Source organism: Hemicordylus capensis, chromosome 16, assembly GCF_027244095.1.
Source record: "Hemicordylus capensis ecotype Gifberg chromosome 16, rHemCap1.1.pri, whole genome shotgun sequence".
NCBI lineage: Eukaryota > Metazoa > Chordata > Lepidosauria > Squamata > Cordylidae > Hemicordylus > Hemicordylus capensis.
The window spans coordinates 4,286,627-4,306,158 of NC_069672.1; the positions used below are offsets into that span (position 1 = coordinate 4,286,627).

Genomic DNA, 19,532 nt, shown 5'->3' on the forward strand with positions numbered 1-19,532 from the left:
TAATTAATCCCCTGCTAAATAATTTGAAGGGGAAAACCGGAGATTTCCTTGTAAAGTATTTATTAGCCGATGAAGATGCAGTAATTTCTAGAATAGTTGCTAAGTACTGTTATGTGGTTTTAAAAATAAGAGTCTCAAACTTATGAGTGTATTTTAAAACTGCCATTTTTAGGTACAGTGGTCCCTCGACTTACGAAGTTAATCCGTTCCGAATGCACGTTCGGAGGTCGAAAATTTCGTAAGTCGAAAAGCGCACCCACGGAGGTTTTAAAAAATTTGTAAGTCGAGTAAGCCGCATCTAAAAATTCGTAAGTCGAGGAAACCGCATCTAAAAATTCGTAAGTCGAGGAAACTGCATCTAAAAATTCGTAAGTCGAGTAAGCCGCATCTAAAAATTCGTAAGTCGAGGAAACCGCATCTAAACCGCCAACGGTTTCCGTTCGTAGCTCGAAAAATTCGTAAGCGTGCGGCCATTTTTGTCGTTCGTAAGTCGAAAACATCGGATGTCGAGTAGTTCGTAAGTCGAGGGTCCACTGTATATATATACGTTGATTTTAAGGATTTTATGCTATTTTATGTCATTTACTACTGTACATCTCTCTTTTGGTCAATGACCGTAAATAAAGTAATCAATCAATCATATACCGCCCTTCCAAAAACGGCTCTGGGCGGTTCACACAGGGAAAACATTACATTACATTTACCTTACTGGCTTTTAAGAGAGCAGTGAAGGCTCTCTCTCTATTTGGTCTGGCCCTTCCAGGGTTTTTTAACTGTTTTAAATTGTTTTAATGACTGTTTTAATATTTCAGACGTTTTGGTTTTACGTTTGGTTTCCGAATGATTATATTTTCTTTTTTGTTTGTAAACTGCCCAGAGCTGTTGGATTGGGCTGTGTAGACATGCAATAAATTAAAATAAAGTAGAATAAAATGGAGATGACAAACTGGGCTTCTGCAGGATGAGTTTTATGAAAGGCAGTAGAGAAATTGAACTATAGATAGACAAACCAACAAACAAGGAAAATATTGTGTCTGCCTTTGTTTTCTCTTTGGACTCTGTCCACCACTAGAGGGCAGGTGGTTCACACAGATATGCTCCTTGCTTGAAAATAAAATTTTAACATTAAAAGAAGGGAGGGGACGGAGTGGGGGGAACAGAACCAACCATCTTAAGCGAATAGCAACACATAACACCACGATATTGTGTTCATCTGGGAACAGCAGTTAGTGGCAGGGTGTCCACAGCACATACATGGATGCATATGCTCATCATCTTTGAGGATGCACACAAATGGAACAGTTAAAGGAACCAGATATAGGGATGTAGGAAGCTGCCATATACTGAGTCAGACCCTTGGTCCATCTAGTTCAGACTTGTCTACCCAGACTGGCAGTGGCTTCCACAAGACCAACTCTTCTCCTCAAAAATAGGAACATAGGAAGCTGCCATATACTGAGTCAGACCCTCAGTATTGTCTACTCAGACTGTTAGCAACTTTTCCAAGGTTGCAAGCAGGAATCTCTCTCAGCCCTCTCTTGGAGAAGCCAGGGAGGGAGCTTGAAACCTTCTGCTCTTCCCAGAGCGGTCCCATCCCCTAAGGGGAATAGCTTCAAGTGCTCGCACTTCTAGTCTCCCTTTCATATGCAACCAGGGTGGACCCTGCTTAGCGAAGGGGACAAGTCATGCTTGCTACCACCAGACCAGCTCTCATCTCAGGCAGGAGTCTTTCCCAGCCCTACTTGGAGATGCTTCCAAGGAATGAACGTGGGATCTTTTGCATGCAAAGTATATATTCTTATGGTTGCTACTGGTTCGTTTGGTGATGACTCAAGACCAGGCCTTCTCTGTGGCTTCCCTGGGGGCTTTAGCATGCACTCCCTGTTGTAATGAGAGCATCTCCTTCTCCATTTTCTTTTAGGAAGACCCTCAAGATGCACCTGTTTTCTCAGGCTTTTAACTGAAATTAATTTTTAACTGTTTGATTTTGTTTTTATCTTGTTTTGATTAAGTACCAACAAGTCAGTGCTGACTCTTAGCGACCACATAGATAGATTCTCTCCATGATGATCTGTCTTCAACTTGGCCTTGAAGGTCTCTCAGTGGTGCATCCATTGCTGTCGTCATTGAGTCCATCCACGTTGCTGCTGGTCGTCCTCTTCTTCTCTTTCCTTCAACATTTCCCAGCATTATGGACTTCTCAAGGGAGCTGGGTCTTCGCATAATATGTCCGAAGCATGATAGTTTGAGCCTGGTCATTGGTGCCTCAAGTGGAAATTCTGGATTGATTTGTTCTAGGATCTATTGGTTTGTTTTCCTGGCTGTCCACGGTATCCTCAAAAGTCTTCTCCAGCAGATAAAATTATTATTCCTACTTTATTTTGTACACTTTAATTGTTTTTACTCTGTTTTATAGTGTGTTTAAATTTTTGTGCACCACCTACAGATGTACATATAAGGCAGTATTAAAATATGATAAATAAATATTCTACCACTATGGCCTCATTCCCATAAAGCCATAGGAAGCTGTCTTATTTCAAGTAAGCGTACATAGGATTGCATCCTCCGAGATTGCTAGGAACACAGAGACGTAGGATGCTACCTTATACTGAGTCAGACCCTTGGCCCATCTAGCTCAGTATCGTCTTCACAGACTGGCAGCGGCTTCTCCAAGGTTGCAGGCAGGAATCTCTCTCTCAGGAATCTTGGAGATGCTGCCAGGGAGATAACCTGGGTCTTTTTGCATGCAAAGCCCCTAAATCCTGAGAACACAGGAAGTGACCTAATACTGAGTCAGTTCATTGGTCCATCCTGCAGTGTGTACCCCTTTGGGACTGGGAACAATTTCCTCCTTTCTCTGCCATATACAGCACTCATTGGGCACTGCTGTCTACTGAGTCAGACCTTTGGTCCATCTAGCTCAGTGCTGCCTACACTGACCGGCAGTGGCTCTGCAGGGTTTCAGGCAGGGGTCTCTCCCTGCCCTACCTGGAGATGCTGCCAGGGATTGAAGAACCTGGGACCCTCTGCATGCAAAGCAGATGCTCTCTACGACTGAAGGGCTGCTGTGTAGAAAGAGGAGCTGGCTCCTATGGGTTGAAATGGCAACAAAGCAGGTTTCACTTACGGTTTAATCGCCCCACTGTATGCTTCCTGCTGCAGCCGTGCACAAGTGTTTGCTCTGTGTTAGAAACAAAACGTGCACGGCTCTTCCTTGGCCCCGCTCCCCAGAAAGAAACAGAGAGCGTAGTGTCCCCTGGCTGAGCTCATCTGAGAGGCAGAAGGCAGAAGAGGCATGGTGCTGCCAACAGCTGCGTGGAGATCCTTGCCTAGGCAAAGGGCTCCTTGCTCGGCTTGTCGCGGTGTCAGGAGAAGTCCAAGAGGTGCCAGCAGCAGAACGGCACACGCTTCTGCTGGGATGCTCCCTCAAGGACCGCGCAAGGCCCTCTCCGAGGGGACAATGGATCAGGCCAGCTGGCCTGCCGCAGCAGCTCTCAAGCAGACTCTTAGCACATGCTAAGAGGAAGCTTCCTTCTACCGCGGTCAAACTAGCAGCAGCTTCTCCAAGGTTGCAGGCAGGAGTCAGCCCCATCTTGGAGATTCCAGGGAAGGGACTTGGAACCTAGATGCTCTACCCAGAGCGGCTCCATCCCCTGAAGGGAATATCTTACAGGTCTCATATTGGGTCTCCCATTCACATGCCAACCAGGGCGGACCCTGCTTAGCAAAGGGGATGGCTCATGCTTGCTACCACAAGAACAGCTCTCCTCCTCCTCCTCCAGGCTGACCATTCCAAGCTCCTTTAATCTCATCAGACACGGTTTCCAGACCTCTCTCGGTCTTTGTTGACTTCCTCGGAATCCGTTCCAGAGTTATCAACGTCCTCCTTGAAACTCAAGGGCCAGAACTGGACGCAGCCTTCCAAATGAGGTCTGGGCAGAGCAGAAGAGGGTGGAATCACTCCTTCTTGTGCTCTGTTTAATGCCGCTTAAGATCGCATTAGCAGCTGCATGATTCATTCATGGAGAGAGGTGAAGCAAGGTTGGAATGGGTCCTCCTCAGACAAGTGGTGAAGATTGGTCCTTGTTCCCCACTGCTTCCTTAGGAACATAGGAAGCTGCCACATACTGAGTCAGACCCTTGGTCCATCTAGCTCAGTATTGTCTTCCCAGACTGGCAGCAGCTTCTCCAAGGCTGCAGGCAGGAATCTCTCTCAGTCCTATCTTGGAGATGGTGCCAGGTAGAGAACTTGAAACCTACCTAGATGCTCTTCTCAGAGTGGCTCCATCCCCTGAGGGGAATATCTTCCAGTGCTCACACTTCTAGTCTCCCTTTCATATGCAACCAGGGTGGACCCTGCTTGCTACCACAAGACCAGCTCAACCCAAGGTTGAGAAGAATCTCTCCCCACCACCCAACACCGCCCCCTATCTTTGCTGCAGAAGATCTACATGGACACGGTGAAGACCGAAAAAAATTCTCAGCATGCTTTCTCTCTTGCTCCTATGCAAAAAATATCACACGCTCCCTCCACATTATGATCAGGAGCGTATCAGCTTGTCACCGAGTCAAAGTGGTGGGAGGGGTGAGCGAATGAGGAATGGGAGGTTTTCCTTCCAGGGTCCCTATGCATGGGGCAGGGAAATGCCCCCCCCTGCCCCCTGCCCCGGGTTCAGTTCTAGCTATGCATAAACCCCTGTCCACTGATAAAGCATCTACAGTTTTCTAGGCACCGTACATAGATTAAAACATGACTCATATTCAGTCCATAGCTTTACAATCAGATACACATTATGCAAAGAGTGGGGGAAGGTGTGGGGGGGCCGCTGGAGAACGAATGGGGAAAGAGCCAACTCACAGAACAAACGAGAGAACAGAGAAGAAAGAAACCCTGTCGCCCCTACTTGTAAGCACCTTGGGGCAGAGACCTTATCGCAGGGAACGGGAATAGCAGGGACCCCCACCCTGTGCCTCGCAGAAGCAAAAAACCATCCCTGCCGAAACAAGCAAAGGATTCTGAGTCCCTTTCAGACTGTGAGAAAGCGATGAGCTTCCCTGAGCCTCAAAGGCAGGGGCAGAAAGAAAGAAAAGATCAAGCAGGAAAGATATGAAATTAAACCTTCATAGCTAGAGGGGCCAGCCGCTCTCCTGGCAGTGGGTACAGGGGCTTGTTGTGTGATGCCAATGAGCCACTTGGCCCAACTTTTCAAGGGGGGTGGGTGGGTGGAATAAGCCGGTGGCCATGACCACTGACTGTGGATTTTTCTCCCCTTCTTGATGGATGTTTCTAAAACATGGGTCGCTCTCTCAATAGGATGCCGTTCTCGAAAGGTTCCACCCTCCAAAAAATAACTGAGCCAAACGCAGTCTGCGACTTAAACAGAGACAGAGAAAGGGGTTAAGTGGGGGGAAGATCGCACCACAAAACAGGTTTTTCTGAGCGTAGAACTGGAAAGGGAGATGGTTCTCATCGCCTTCTCCCTTTCTAGCCAGTCTCGGCTTTTGGGGGGGGGGAGTTGATCACAGGCCAGAGACCATTGTTTTCGGCCAGAGTGGAGGGCAAAAAATTGCTCTCCAGAGATCTCGCCATGAGAAGTGGAGGGTCATGTCACCAGGTGTGGGCTGCCTGCCACCCCCACAGAAAGCGCATGTAATCACTGGCTAATGTTCCCTGCAGAGCTGAAAGGGAGGAGAAGGCGGGGGGGGGGAGCACAGAATCAAAGACGGGAAGACGAAAGCTTGGCGGAAATCCAGCAGCTGGCAGTCGAGAAAAGATCCCTGGAACTGAACCAAGGTGAAGTCAGTCCAATCAACACTCTGCCCGTGACCTATTTTGCACAAAGGTACCCATTATCAGGGATTCTCGAACTTGCGCCCCCCCCATGTTGTGGGACTACAACCCCCATCACCCCCTGCCACTTTTGTAATGGTCGTGGGAGAAGACGGAGGTTGTAGTCCAACAACATGGGGACACACAGGAAGCTGCCATCTACTGAGTCAGACCCTTGGTCTATCTAGCTCAGTATTGTCTGCACAGACTGGCAGCGGCTTCTCCAAGGTTGCAGGCAGGAGTCTCTCTCAGCTCTATCTTGGAGATGCTGCCAGGGAGGGAACTTGGGACCTTCTGCTCTTCCCAGAGCAGCTCCATCCCCTGAGAGGAATCTCTTCCAGTGCTCACACATCAAGTCTCCCATTCATATGCAACCAGGGTGGACCCTGTTTAGCAAAGGGGACAAGTCATGCTTGCTACCAGAAGACCAGCTCAACTCAAGGTTGAGAAACCCTGAATTCTCTCTCTCTCTCTCTCTCTCACACACACACACACACACACACACAACTCAGGGACGCTAAGTTCTTCTTCCTCACGTTTATGCTGCCCAGAACCCTGGATTAGGCTCAGAGACAGTGACTGGTCGAAGGTCACCCAGGGCCAGTGAGGCACAAGGTTGATAAGAACTTAGAACCTGGGTCTCTGGTGGCTTGATTTCAAGCATGCCAGCAAAGCATTGCAACCTGAGCTCCATTTCCAGTTTGTGACTCAGTTACCATAATAAAAATCATGGAAAACCCGTTTCCTCTGCTCTGCAAAAGTGTGTGCGCAGACGCCCCTTAATTCTTTGCCCTTCGCATTAGACAGAAATTCAATGTATTGTGGCAGGGGGTGCTGGGTGTTGTAGTTCAGCAACGTCTGGAGGTACGCAGGTTGGGAATCTCTCCCATAGGGGATGGGGCCACTCTTCCTGCTTGAAAGTAGAAGGTTCCAAGTTCCCTCCCTGGAGGCATCTCCAAGATAAGGCCGCAAGAGACTCCTGCCTGCAACCTTGGAGAAGCCGCTGCCAGTCTGGGTAGACAATACTCAGCTAGATGGACCAATGATCTGACTCAGTAGGCAGCTTCCTATATTCCTATCCCTTCCCCTGAATCAGTGCCTAGACCAATATGAACCAAATCGGGTTCTGCAGTTGGGACACATAGAGACACCACAGTGGCGTCGTCTGTGATGATGTCACCCACCCCTGATTCACGGTGGCGGACGCGTAAACGTTTGAGGCGCAAGTGGGCTAACTTGTGTCTAACCGATTTGAACCAAATCTGGTACAGTTGCAATGAGTGACACATAGGGACACCTCAACGGCGTAGCTTGTGATGATGTCATCCACCCCGATTCGAGATGGCGGATGCTTAAACGGTTGAGGCAGAAGTGGGCTAACTTGTGAAGATTATCAATTAAGAGTATAGTGAAAGGAAAGCAGGCAGATTAGTTCTTCCCAGAACAATTTTTTTGGAGTGTATCCTTGGTAGATCGCTGTACCTATTTTGGAATCTTAAGGGTGCCTTTTTTATGTTTATTTTGATTTTATTTTAACAAGCTACCCTTCTTCAGGATTCAGCTCCCTCCTCTGAGAATCTAGGAATTAAATCTCTAAGTGGGTGGCTGGATACCTCCTGTCTTTAGTGCACAACACAAACGCACAACGCAGTACACAGCCTCTGGTGGGTGGGATTCAGCCTTCAGCAATGTCTAATAGTCCGGGGGGGGGGGGGGCTTAAGCAGTCATCTTTGGGGTGAGAACTTGTTACTACTACTACTACAACAAATATTTATATACCGCTTTTCAACACAAGTTTCCAAAGCGGTTTACAGAGAGAATGAATGAATGAATAATATGGATCCCTGTCCCCAAAGGGCTTACAATCTAAAAAGAAACATAAGACAGGCACCACCAACAGTCACTGGAGGGCCTATCTTAGATAGTAGAGGAGGGGAAGGGAATCCGCTCTGGCTTCTTGGTAACATTGAGGAAGGAAGGTCTTCCCCAACATACTTCCACATTCCTGTCCAAGCAACCAAGAAACATAAATTCTCCTGGAAAGACCCCTACCTAAAACAGTGGAGAGCTGCTGCCAGTCTGTGTAGACAATATGGAGCTAGATGGCCCAATAGTCTGACTCAGTAGGAGGCAGCTTCCAACATACCTAACCCATCTGGGTAAATGAGCTGGGTAAAAAGGCTTCATCTGAGAAAAGACCCCCACCCCACATTCCATAACCCTCCTCAGCTGCTTTTCCCCAGCCCCCAGGCTCTTTAACCCCTTCCGTCCCCACCATGTGAACAGATGCCACATTGATTGGTTCTGAAGGATCTTTATCCTGCTCCTGCATCAGCAATAATCAAAGCAGCTTCCAAATCCAAATGACATAGAACTGAGCATGAGCTGGAACACTCTCAGACAGCAGGCTTAGGAACAGACGAATAGAGGGAGCTGCCATATACTGAGTCAGACCCTTGGTCTATCTAGCTCAGTATTGTCCTCACAGACCGGCAGCGGCTTCTCCAAGGTTGCAGGCAGGAGTCTCTACTGTATGCTTTGGTAGTTTGTTGGTTCAATAAAAAAATCTTGTCCTATTTAAAAAAAAAAAATCTTGTCCTATCTTGGAGATGCTGCCAGGGAGGGAACTGGGAACCTTCTGCTCTTCCTAGAACAGCTCCATCCCCTGAGAGGAATACTGAGAGTTTGAATTTACACCGCAAAAAGATGCAGAAAGTAGATTTTTTTTAATTCTGGACATAAATCGGGCTACGTTCCAATGCCTAATGAAAAACCCGAATCATGTGGGGAGTGCCCCCAATTGCTCACAAGGGACTTTGATGTAAACCTGGCTGATATGTGAACGCACACCCTCCGTTCTGGAGGAAAAGCGAGCTAAAAGCCCCATCTGGAAATGCTCCTGGTGATGTGAAGAACTTCATACAGATTATTTACATATTTTCTGGCCATGTTACATAATCAAGCAATATTGGCAGTTGATATTGTTTTGTGTTCACCAAATAACAGGTTATCAGCGACCCGTGGATCCTTAAGAATTTAATGAATTATCTACAAGATGTTGTAGATAAAGATGAAGTCAAAAAATGATGATCAGCTTAAACTGAGGCATAGCAGGCCCTAAGATAAAGAACACCCTGGGCAAGCAGTGCCTTCAGCATACACACACACACACACACACGGAGTTACTTTATCTGTTTATTCAAATAGTGTGGCTGGCACCGGATTGTAAAGAACCAAATGGTGTTTTTTGTGAGTTGTTTTTAAAAGCACTACTGTTCCCACTTGGGAGGAAAGCTGGTCTTGTGGCAACAAGCATGAATTGCCCCTTTTACTAAGCAGGGCCCACCCTGGTTGCATATGAATGGGAGACTTGATGTGTGAGCATTGTAAGATATTTCCCCACTTAGGGGATGGAGCTGCTCTGGGAAGAGCATCTTCCAAGTTCCCTCCCTGGCGGCATCTCCAAGATAGGGCTGAGAGAGATTCCTGCCTGCAACCTTGGAGAAGCCGCTGCCAGTCTGGGAAGACAATACTGAGCTAGATAGACCAATGGTCTGACTCAGTATATGGCAGCTTCCTATGTTCCTATTTCAGATGCTTTTAAGGAGAGGAGAGCAGGTCTTTTGGTAGCAAGCGTGCCTTGTCCCCTTAGCTAAGCAGGGTCTGCCCTGGTTGCATATGAAAGGGAGACTAGAAGTGTGAGCACTGTAAGATATTCCCCTCAGGGGATGGAGCCGCTCTGGGAAGAGCATCTAGGCTCCAAGTTCCTTCCCTGGCATCTCCAAGATAGGGCTGAGAGAGATTCCTGCCTGCAACCTTGGAGAAGCCGCTGCCAGTCTGGGTAGGCAATACTGAGCTAGATGGACCAAGGGTCTGACTCAGTATATGACAGCTGCCTCTGTTCCTAAAGCCAACCCCAAACTGACCTATAGCAGTGAACATTTCCCAGTACAGTACCCGAAATCAATTCGGATCCCATTTATTTTTAAAATGTATATGCAATGCATTTATTACCTTTGACATCAACCAGCTCTTGAGTTTGAATGCAGCTCCTTCTGTTTCCTCCCTCTGGAGGGAAAGAGTTTGGAATGTGGAGTGTAGCGGCTAGAGTGTGGAGCAGAGAGACCCGGGTTCAAATCCCCACTCAGCCATGAAGCTCTCTGGCGACTTTGGATCAGCCACTCCCTCTCCGCCTAACCTACCTCACAGGGTTGTTGTGAAGACTGAAAGGGAGCGTCCTCTGCATGCCACCTTGCATTCCTTGGAAGAAAGGTGGGTCTAAATAAATTGAAAACATCTCTCCCACTATATTGTACCGTTCCGTGAATCTTTAAATGACCGTGGCTTTATTGTGGCTGAAAACCAGGGTATCAATAGTCAGAGGTTCTTAAACCTGGGTCCCATATCCCCACAACTCCCTCCAAAAGTCAAGTTTGAGTAAATTCAAATATATTGCATTTCCATAGACACATACACACACACACACCCTTCTTTTCTTTTTAATGGATTGAGCAGTTCAGGTGGTTTAAGGGAAGAATTCTGCCAAGGCTGGATTCATAATTAACAGATTCATAGTTAATCTGTGGAACTCTCTGCCACAGGATGTGGTGGCCACTAACTTGAATGGCTTTAAAAGGGGCTTAGACAAATTCGTGGAGGGCAGGTCTATCAATGGCTAGTAGTCCGGTGGCTATAGACCACCTCCAGCCTCAGAGGCAGGATGCCTCTGAATACCAGTTGCAGAGGAGCAACAGCAGAATAGAGGGCATGCCCCCCAATGCCCCCATAGAGGGCATTGCCTGTGGGCTCCCCAGAGTCCTCTGGTGGGCCACTGTGGGAAACAGGATGCTGGATTAGATGGGCCTCCTTGGGCCCGATCCAGCTGTGCTTATGTTCTTATGGAATGAGAGCTTCACCTGGGAGAGGGGGGCTGAGGTTGGAATAAAGGGGAGGGGGTCCTAGGGATTGGGGGCGCTGAAGGCACCAAGGGAGAAGCTACTGAGCCCCAGGTCAACATGGGTCCCCAGATCCGGAGTTGCATATCCCTTCCCTAACCTTTCTACAGTCATAGCCACATGATTTCTGGCTTGTACCCAAACAGTAGGGCTGGGAAAGAGCCCTCTAAAGCCTTGGGGGGGCTCTGTTAATCGGTGCAAGGTGGGCCAAAGGTCTGACTCAGAAGACGGAGGAGAGCTGGTCTTGTGGCTTTGCTAAGCAGGGTCCACCCTGGTTTGCATCTGAATGGGAGAGGGGAACATAGGAAACTGCCATATACTGAGTCAGACCATTGGTCTATCTAGCTCAGGATTGTCTTCACAGACTGGCAGCGGCTTCTCCAAGGTTCCAGGCAGGGATCTCTCTCAGCCCTCTCTTGGAGATGCTGCCAGGGAGGGAACTTGGAACCTTCTGCTCTTCCCAGAGCGGCGCCATCCCCTGAGAGGAACATCTTCCAGTGCTCACACTTCTAGTCTCCCATTCAAATGCAAACCAGGGTGGACCCTGCTTAGCTAAGGGGACAAGTCATGCTTGCTACCACAAGACCAGCTCTCCTCCCTGTGTGAGCACTCTAAGATATTCCCCTCGGGGGATGGGCCGCTCTGGGAAGAGCAGAAGGTTCCACGTTCCCTCCCTGGGGGCATCTCCAAGATAAGGCTGAGAGAGACACCTTGGAGAAGCCGCTGCCAGTCCGTGCAGACAATACTGAGCTAGATGGACCAATGGTCTGACTCGGTATATGGCAGCTCCTTATGTCCCTATGGCAGTTGTATATGTTGATCTAAAACCCATAAGGACCAGAAACCCAATTTGCTTTTAAGCAGGATTTCCAGAAATCTTGGTGCCCAAAATGACAGGCCTTGGTTTGACCACATCCAGCCCCTTGGTTGATGTCTTAGAGCACAGGTTCCCAATCTTGGGCCCCAGATTTGGTGGACTACAACTCCCATAATCCCATCATGTTGTGGCAGGGGGTGTTGGGAGTTGTAGTCCAACACCTGGAGACTCCCGTTGGAGAAACCTTGGCATGACCTTTTCTCGTCCATGCTCTTTTCTCCAATCTAAACAACCCATTCCCCTAAATTATTGTTTGACCCACGTAAATTGCTGTGCCTATAGATTCCCCCTTGAGAAGGACAGATTTGCAGGGGGGGCGGCTTGCGATGACGAGGGTGAAAAGATTGCACCCACCCCTTCTCCAGAGCTATCTGTTGTGGTCAGGATGTGATATCAAGATCAAGCCGTGGATCTCAATCGCAGTTTGGCCCACGGTTAAATGGAGAGGAGAGCTGGTCTGGTGGTAGCAAGCATGACTTGTCCCCATAGCTAAGCAGGGTCCACCCTGGTTGCATATGAATGGGAGACTTGATGTGTGAGCACTGCAAGATATTCCCCTCAGGGGATGGAGCTGCTACTCTGGGAAGAGAAGAAGGTTTCAAGTTCCCTCCCTGGCAACATCTCCAAGACAGGGCTGAGAGAGACTCCTGGAGAAGCTGCTGCCAGTCTGTGAAGACAATCCTGAGCTAGATGGACCAATGGTCTGACTCAGTCTATGGCAGTTTCCTATCTTCCTATGTCCTTGTGAGAATCCAGCCGCGCTCTCTCTCTCCTTTCTGTTGGCAAACGCACGGCCAACCATCTGCAAAAATGAACCCTTTTTTATATTGCAGCAGCTATTAACACTGCAGAGACAATAAAGTATCGCTCGTGCAAGGAAGAATGCAGCCACTTCATGGCAGGAAAGGCTGGTGAAGATGTTATCAGAAGGCTCAGGATCTAGGAAACCCCGGACTGCAGAGAGCTGGTCTTGGGGTAGCAGGCATGACTTGTCCCCTTAGCTAAGCAGGATCCACCCTGGTTGCATATGAAAGGGAGACTAGAAGGGTGAGCACTAGAAGATATTCCCCTTAAGGGATGGAGCCGCTCTGGGAAGAGCATCTAGATTCCCAGTTCCCTCCCTGGCAGCATCTCCAAGATAGGGCTGAGAGAGATTCCTCCTGGCAATCTTGGAGAAGCTGCTGCCAGTCTGTGAAGACAATATTGAGCTAGATAGACCAATGGTCTGACTCAGTATATGGCAGCTTCTGATGTTCCTATGTGTGCAGACCCTGCCAGGGTGTGGCAAGGAGGGGAGAGGGAGCTACTCTTCCGGGGATGAAAGGCCCCGCCGCATGGGCAGATCTGCCCCCAAGCCAGCTCGAACCTGAGCTCTCTGTGTCCGTCGCAGGGAATAAATGCACCCCCAGACATCTCCCCACACTTAAACACAACCACAGATCTTTTTAGTGGGCTCTTTCATGTTTGAACACGTTGTAAGAGGGGGGCCATTTTCTGGTGCCATTCATGGCCAAGCTATGTGTTACATCAATATTATTATTAATACTTATTACTGATATTAATAATTATTATTATTAATAAATTATTAATATTATTAATAAATATTAATATTAATAATAATTGGTGCTAATGCAAGCTGTGTGTCACATTACTATTCTGACTCATAATGGCCGACATCCTGACTAACTTTCTCGATAGTGTCGATCAGGATGGTGCAGGGTCCTTAGGGGTGGGGTTGTGGGGAGAAAAGCAGAATATGAAGAGAGGCTTCCTTCCAAATCCTTTTGGGAGGGATCTGGAAGGCCACTGTGCCCATGGAAGGGAGATCCTTCCTCCAAGTTGGGGGGCGGGGGCTGCCAACTGCTCCGGGGGGGGGGGCTTTCAAGATTCTGACCCACATGAAAGGCGGTCCAAGGAATAAGCAGAAGTGATGCCCAGGAAAATCGGAAGAGAGCTGGCCTTGTGGTAGCAAGCATGAATTGCCCCCTTTGCTAAGCAGGGATCACCCTGGTTTGCATTTGAATGGGACACTCACCACATGTGTGAGCACTGAAGAATATTCCCCTTAGGGGATGGGGCCGCTCTGGGAACGGTGCCTGCATATTTGCATGCAGAAGTATGCATCCAAGTTCCCTCCCTGGCAGCATCTCCAAGACAGGGCTGAGAGAGACTCCTGCCTGCAACCCTGGAGAAGCCGCTGCCAGTCAGTGTAGACAATACTGAGCTGGATGGACCAAGGGTCTGACTCAGTAGAAGCCAGCTTCCTCTCTTCCTATGACTACCTCATTTCAATAGGACTGCTCAGAAGTCTGGCTGGCCGCCAGCCCCAGCTAACACACAGCGCAAAGCCTTGTACGTGTGGTAACACAACGTGCGCATCAGGCGTGAGTGTGCTTTTGTGTAAATTGGGCACATGCCGTACGGCCGTTATTTCCAGTGGCCCTACTATGGCGCACTCCGCCGGTGCCGGTTTTTTGCACCTGCGCAGGAGCGCCCATGCGCAGCAGTTGCGCATGTGCGTTATGTTTCAACGCGTACGGAACTCTGCGCAGTTCGTCAGTGTGTCATGTTACAGTAACATAAATACTGGTCACACTAAGAAAAAGAAGTGCTTATGTAAGCGGTGCATTATGTTAATATAAAGATTCCTAATCACACCTAGCGCTCATGGGCTTCTCTTCCCTTTTAAAGATGTCAGCCTTCGGGGAAGACGATCCAAAACTGGGACCATGGCAAAGGGAAAGAAATTAAGCCCCCTCCTCCCCACACGGGGGTCCTGATCTGGATTTCAGCACCCCCCGACGGTTCCCAGTGCAACAGATTCCCAGTTACTGTTGATTACAACTCCCAACATCCCCTGCCCAAGTCCCCTGGGGCCGGGAATGATGGGAGTTGTAGTCCAGCCACCCCTGAGGACTTGCGTTTGAGAATGGCATCTAGATGGGATGGAAAACACCCCGAACCTCTTCAACGCTCTTTCGATTAATTTGGTCCCCCAACCAAGGCAAATTTCCCCAAGGCCCCCCCCCCAATCCACCCCCCCACCACCACCTCCAAAGTGCAAACGTAAAAGAACACACTCGCCAGAGAGACACAGAACAATTCTCTTTAGACATTTTTCTTTCTTTCCCAGTTTGGACAAGCAGAAATAAGCTTCCGTCGCCTCTGCAGAAATGCAGAGGGGAAACCCAGCCAGCTCACGTCTCTTTCCGTCCTCGCCGAGGCCAGGCGTGTTGGGAATCTACCCGAAAGACCCGGCAAGACCCCTGAATCGCTGCCTCCCAACGCCACGCTGGCCGATCACGGTGTCAGCGGGCCACCGTCCGTCCCTGAAAGCGGCCACGCCAGAAGGCCAGAAGTTTCGGAAGTCCACCCAAGAGGCAGGCCGCGGGAACCCAACCGTTTGTTCTGGGTCATAAACTCAGGCGGAACTGGGAGAAGCCGGTCCTGTTTATCAGTCAGTGAGGAGGGAGGCGGCCATTTGTCAGCCCTGGGAACAGCCGAGCTAGCAGAGGGAACGCCACGTTCTGTCCCCACGTTCCTGCCTCCCCCTCCTCCGAATCGACCCATCACTGGAAAATAAAAATATATGGCTCCGGTTTCCCTAACAGGACAAGCCAGATGGCTGGGGGGCTTGCTCCCAGGACGGCCGCTCCGCCTGCGGGCTTCTCAAAGTGCAGACTTTCAGCTCCCGGGTCAAGGTCAGCACCTCCGATCTCTCCCGGCCTCTGGCCGTCTCGGGACCCTGGCCGGTGGCAGCATTGTGGCCGCCGGGGGCGGCGCGGTCAGCGGTGCCGAGAGGGAGGCTGGCGGCCACCGCGCGGGCGCGGAGGGGGAGGCTGGCTCGGGTCCCGTGGCTGGGATGGGGGGCCGCGTCGTGGCCGCCGGGGGTTGCGCTGTCCGAGCTGCTGCCGGCCAGAGCCCGACGGGGAAAGCTGGTGGGGAGGCTGCCTGACACGGAGTCCGTGGCCCGGCCACAGGCGGGACCCCCGGGAGCGCTGTGGCGCCCCCCCTCCCCTTCCTCTTCCTCCTCCTCCTGGATGGCGCTCAGCCGGGGGGCGCTGCGGTTACGCTCGGCCGGCGGCCGGTAGGGGCACTTGCCGTTCAGCCGCTTCCGGAGGGGCACCAAGGGGATGATGGCCTCCCCCAGCAGCTGCTGCTGGAGGCGGCGGGCGTCGTTCTGCCGCTGGAGGCGCTTGAACTCGTTGAAGGCCGAGCAGGCGGTCTGGCACAGCCGCAACGCCATCGTGCCGGCCGTCTCGGCCTTGGAGAGCAGCACGGCGTGGCACCGCAGGACGACCGCCTTGTTCTTGACCTGGTGCCGGTAGACCCAGACAAAGACCTTGGGGTGGCGGCGGTCGGCGGCGCAGTGGGTGATGCGGTGCAGCAGGTAGGCGTGGCCGGGCCGGCGGCCCCCCCGCTCGCCGGGGCTCATGCGGATGCCCGGGGGCCCCAGGGTCAGCTTCATCTTGGTGCTGCGGGCCCCCCGCTCGCTCTTGGACCAGATCTTGTCCACGGCCTCGTCGGTGCAGCCCTCGCCCTTGGCCTGCAGGGTGACGGCGTTGCCCAGGTAGCGGACGCTGTAGGTGGGGTCCTCCTTGTTGAGCTCCACCTTCTGCCGCCGGCTGCGGAAGACGCTGCCCAGCCGCTCCAGGGGCCACTCGGCCCAGAGGTCCGGGCAGGAGCGCACCAGGCTGTACAGCAGGGAGCCGTAGCTCAGGCCGGGCCCCAGGACCTTGCCCTTGGCCTTCGGCGCGCCCCCCTCGTCCGCCAGCACGAACTTGCTCCTCCGCCAGGGCAACATGGCCGCCATAGGCGGGAGTGGGGCGGATGAGGGAGCGGACCCCGATTGGCCTCCAGAGCCCTGGGGCCGGCCCTCCCCCAGCCTCAGGACCCCCTCCCCAGGGATGCTGATGGAGGGAAACCGAGAGAGCAGCTACTCACTTAAAACTGGAGGGGGTGTGTGGCACTTTTCACGGGGGGGGGGCACAGAATGCTGCTTCCTCGCTTTGGCAGGGGGGCAGTTTAGTAAAAGGAAGGGGAAACCAGATTCTGGGGGGGGGCGGGGTCTGCAGCTCCTCCCCTCCCCCTGCTTTGCTTCCCTGCTGTCCCCTGGCTTGTGTTTTCCTATCGGGAGCCCAATCCTGACCTCGCGCCCGATCCGGTCCTCTCTCTGGAAACCCCCGTTTTGCGCAATTTCTTCCTGGGGGCCGGTGGCGGGTACCTGGGGCTTCACACACCCACACAGGCACCCACACACTCCTCTGGGCTATCCCTACGTTTGCCGGGAGGGGGGGAGAGGGGGCGCGATCCTGGCACAACTGGAGCCCGATCCCTGCGGGAGAGCACAATGGAGAGGGAGGGAGGAGGGGGTCTCCTGTTCTGGCTGCCCCGCCACCCCACGCGCGAGGGGTCCTGCTGCCAGCCCGGTACGCCCCTCACCCCGCTGCCTGCCCGGGGCGCTCCACGAGGTCCTTGCGGCCCCGATCCGCCTCGCCTCTGCTCGCCTGCAGTCCCGGTTCAAGGCTGCCTCGGATCGGCCGCGGCGTCCGGCGGCTGCTGCTGCTGCTGCCTGCAAGAGTCGCGCTCGCAAGATGAGGAGGCTGGACTCCGGCGCGCCGCTCCGCCTCCTTCTCCGGGTCTCGCCGCACGCGTGGAAGCCAGCGCGCTCCCCCCACCCCGCCCCGGCCGCGCGCCCACCAGCCTGTGCGCGCGCGCCTGCAGCCCACCTCTCCGCCAGGCGTGCGACAACGAAGCGCGCGCAAAGCCCGAGGGTGCCGCTGGTGCGCCGCGCCCGCTTCCCTCCACGTGTACGTAAATGCACGTGTGAACAAGCACAGCGGATACAGCAACACTTTAGGGGTCCCCCCCCGCCCCCGCCGTCTTGTGGGTCTTTTTTCAGCCACGCCCACTCCACACTATCTGTAGCTTTAAAGACAACGGTCAAGTACTTCTGAGCATGCAAAGAGCGCCTTTCTTTCCATCTCACACCTGCTGCCAACAGAGCAAAGAGGCAGTTTTTAAAACTGGTGATTCTCGTTTATTGATTTATTTATTTTAACATATGTGTAAACTAAGTTTCTGGGCGGTTTACAAAAACCACAAAAACCATAAAAACAACAAATAAAAAGGTTAAAACGTTACAATTTAAAACGTTAAAACTATTAAACATAATCAAACAATTAAAACGGTATCTAATTAAAAGGCTGGGTGAGCAAATGTGTCTTGAAACTGCCTTTTTAAAAGTTGTAAGAGATGGAGAGGCTCTTGTTCAAAGTCAAAGTCAAAGTCAAATTTATTTAAGGTCATAGACCAAGGCAAAAGAAAACAGCATATCCAATACATAACAATAAAAATGACACAGCTTTATCTTGTAAACAACTCAAACATCCTTTGCGTCAGTCTTGAAGCTACGCACTCTAGTAGCTAGATTACAAAATTTTGCTACTGTGTATGAGATACTGGTGGAGGCTCTTATTTCTTTGTCGCAGGGGGAGAGCAACTGGCCCTATCCGTCCCCAGCACAGCATCCCTCCAGTGGCTGTTGCTGGTGTCAACCTTATGCTTCTTTATAGATTGTGAGCGCTTTGGGGACAGGGAGGCATTTTATTTATTTATTTGTATCTATGTAAACCGCTTTGGGGGCTTTTGTGGAAAAGCGATATATCCATCATCCTATTTTATTCCCCCCTTTCCCCCAAGGGTCTCGGCAGCATATGTTAATGCCTTAGCATACCTTACAGGGTTATTGTGAAGACCAAATGGAGAGAGGAAAACACATGCAATGCCCAGAGCTTCCTGGAGGAAGAGGGGGAAGATTAAAATGGCATACTTCTCTAGTTAACATGCAGCAGCATGCAGTATCTGATGTTGGCTTGAAATTGACAAGCAATGGTCAACATTGCTGTCTATGTCAGGTTCAAACTTGGATCCCCAGATTATTATTTATTATGATTATTATTTATTCAATTTCTATACCACCCTTCCAAAAATTTACACAGAGAAATAATAAACAAATAAGATGGATCCCTGTCCCCCAAGGGCTCACAATCTAAAAAGAAACACATCAACAGTCACTGGAGGTCCTGTGCTGGGGGTGGATAGAGCCAGTTACTCTCCCCCCACTCAATAAAGATAATCACCACATTAAAAGGGACCTCTTTGCCAAGTTAGCAGGGGTTTGCAGATGAACTACAACTCCCATCATCCCTGGACACAATGAATGATGGGGGTTGTAGTCCAACAGCCAGTGGGGACCCCAGGTTGACAAAGGGGTCATATCATATTAAATCCTTATTCAACCCCAAACAATCAAGAGATGTCCCTACGTCAGAAGCGCTTGACCTTTGATTTCACAGCCAGGATTCCGCTTTCATGTTCAGAATCAGAAATCGGGGCAAATTGCATGGTTTCCTCTCCAAAATTTCATCCGGGGCCTCATCCTGGCCTGGCTGTCTCACGAGGATGGCCCAGCCGTGCCTGTGAACTGTCCCACCCACATAGATCATCTGTAGTTTTGACATCCGTGCGTTGCTGATCTGGTGCGCGGCTGTTCACAATGCCTTCTCTGTGCTTTTTTCTTTCTCTTTTTTGAGATGCAGAAATGAGGCATCCTTCTTAGACACTTGGCAACGCAGATTGACAGGATACCTTCTAGAAGAATGCAAACGTTCCCGAACGCCGCTATTGGCAAGCTTATTTATAGATCTGGCGTGTGTCTTTTACTCATGCACACCAACACTCCAATGCCTTCCCATGAGCAAGACCGGAATTTCTCAAAATATATTTTTCAGTCTCTCATTGCTTTTCCAAAACAAAACCGTGCATCCAAATCTATTATTTTGGATTTACCAACGGAGCTCCAAACTA

The 19,532-nt window shown here is 50.8% G+C and overlaps 1 protein-coding gene across 1 annotated transcript; it reads right to left on the reverse strand.

The window, feature by feature from the left end:
• Nucleotides 1-14,753: 14,753 nt before the first annotated feature.
• Nucleotides 14,754-17,370, reverse strand: FAM43B (family with sequence similarity 43 member B). The gene has a single exon (XM_053280583.1). It carries the CDS (start codon nucleotides 16,474-16,476, stop codon nucleotides 15,268-15,270), a length of 1,209 nt encoding a protein of 402 aa, XP_053136558.1. The 5' UTR covers nucleotides 16,477-17,370; the 3' UTR covers nucleotides 14,754-15,267.
• Nucleotides 17,371-19,532: the final 2,162 nt, after the last annotated feature.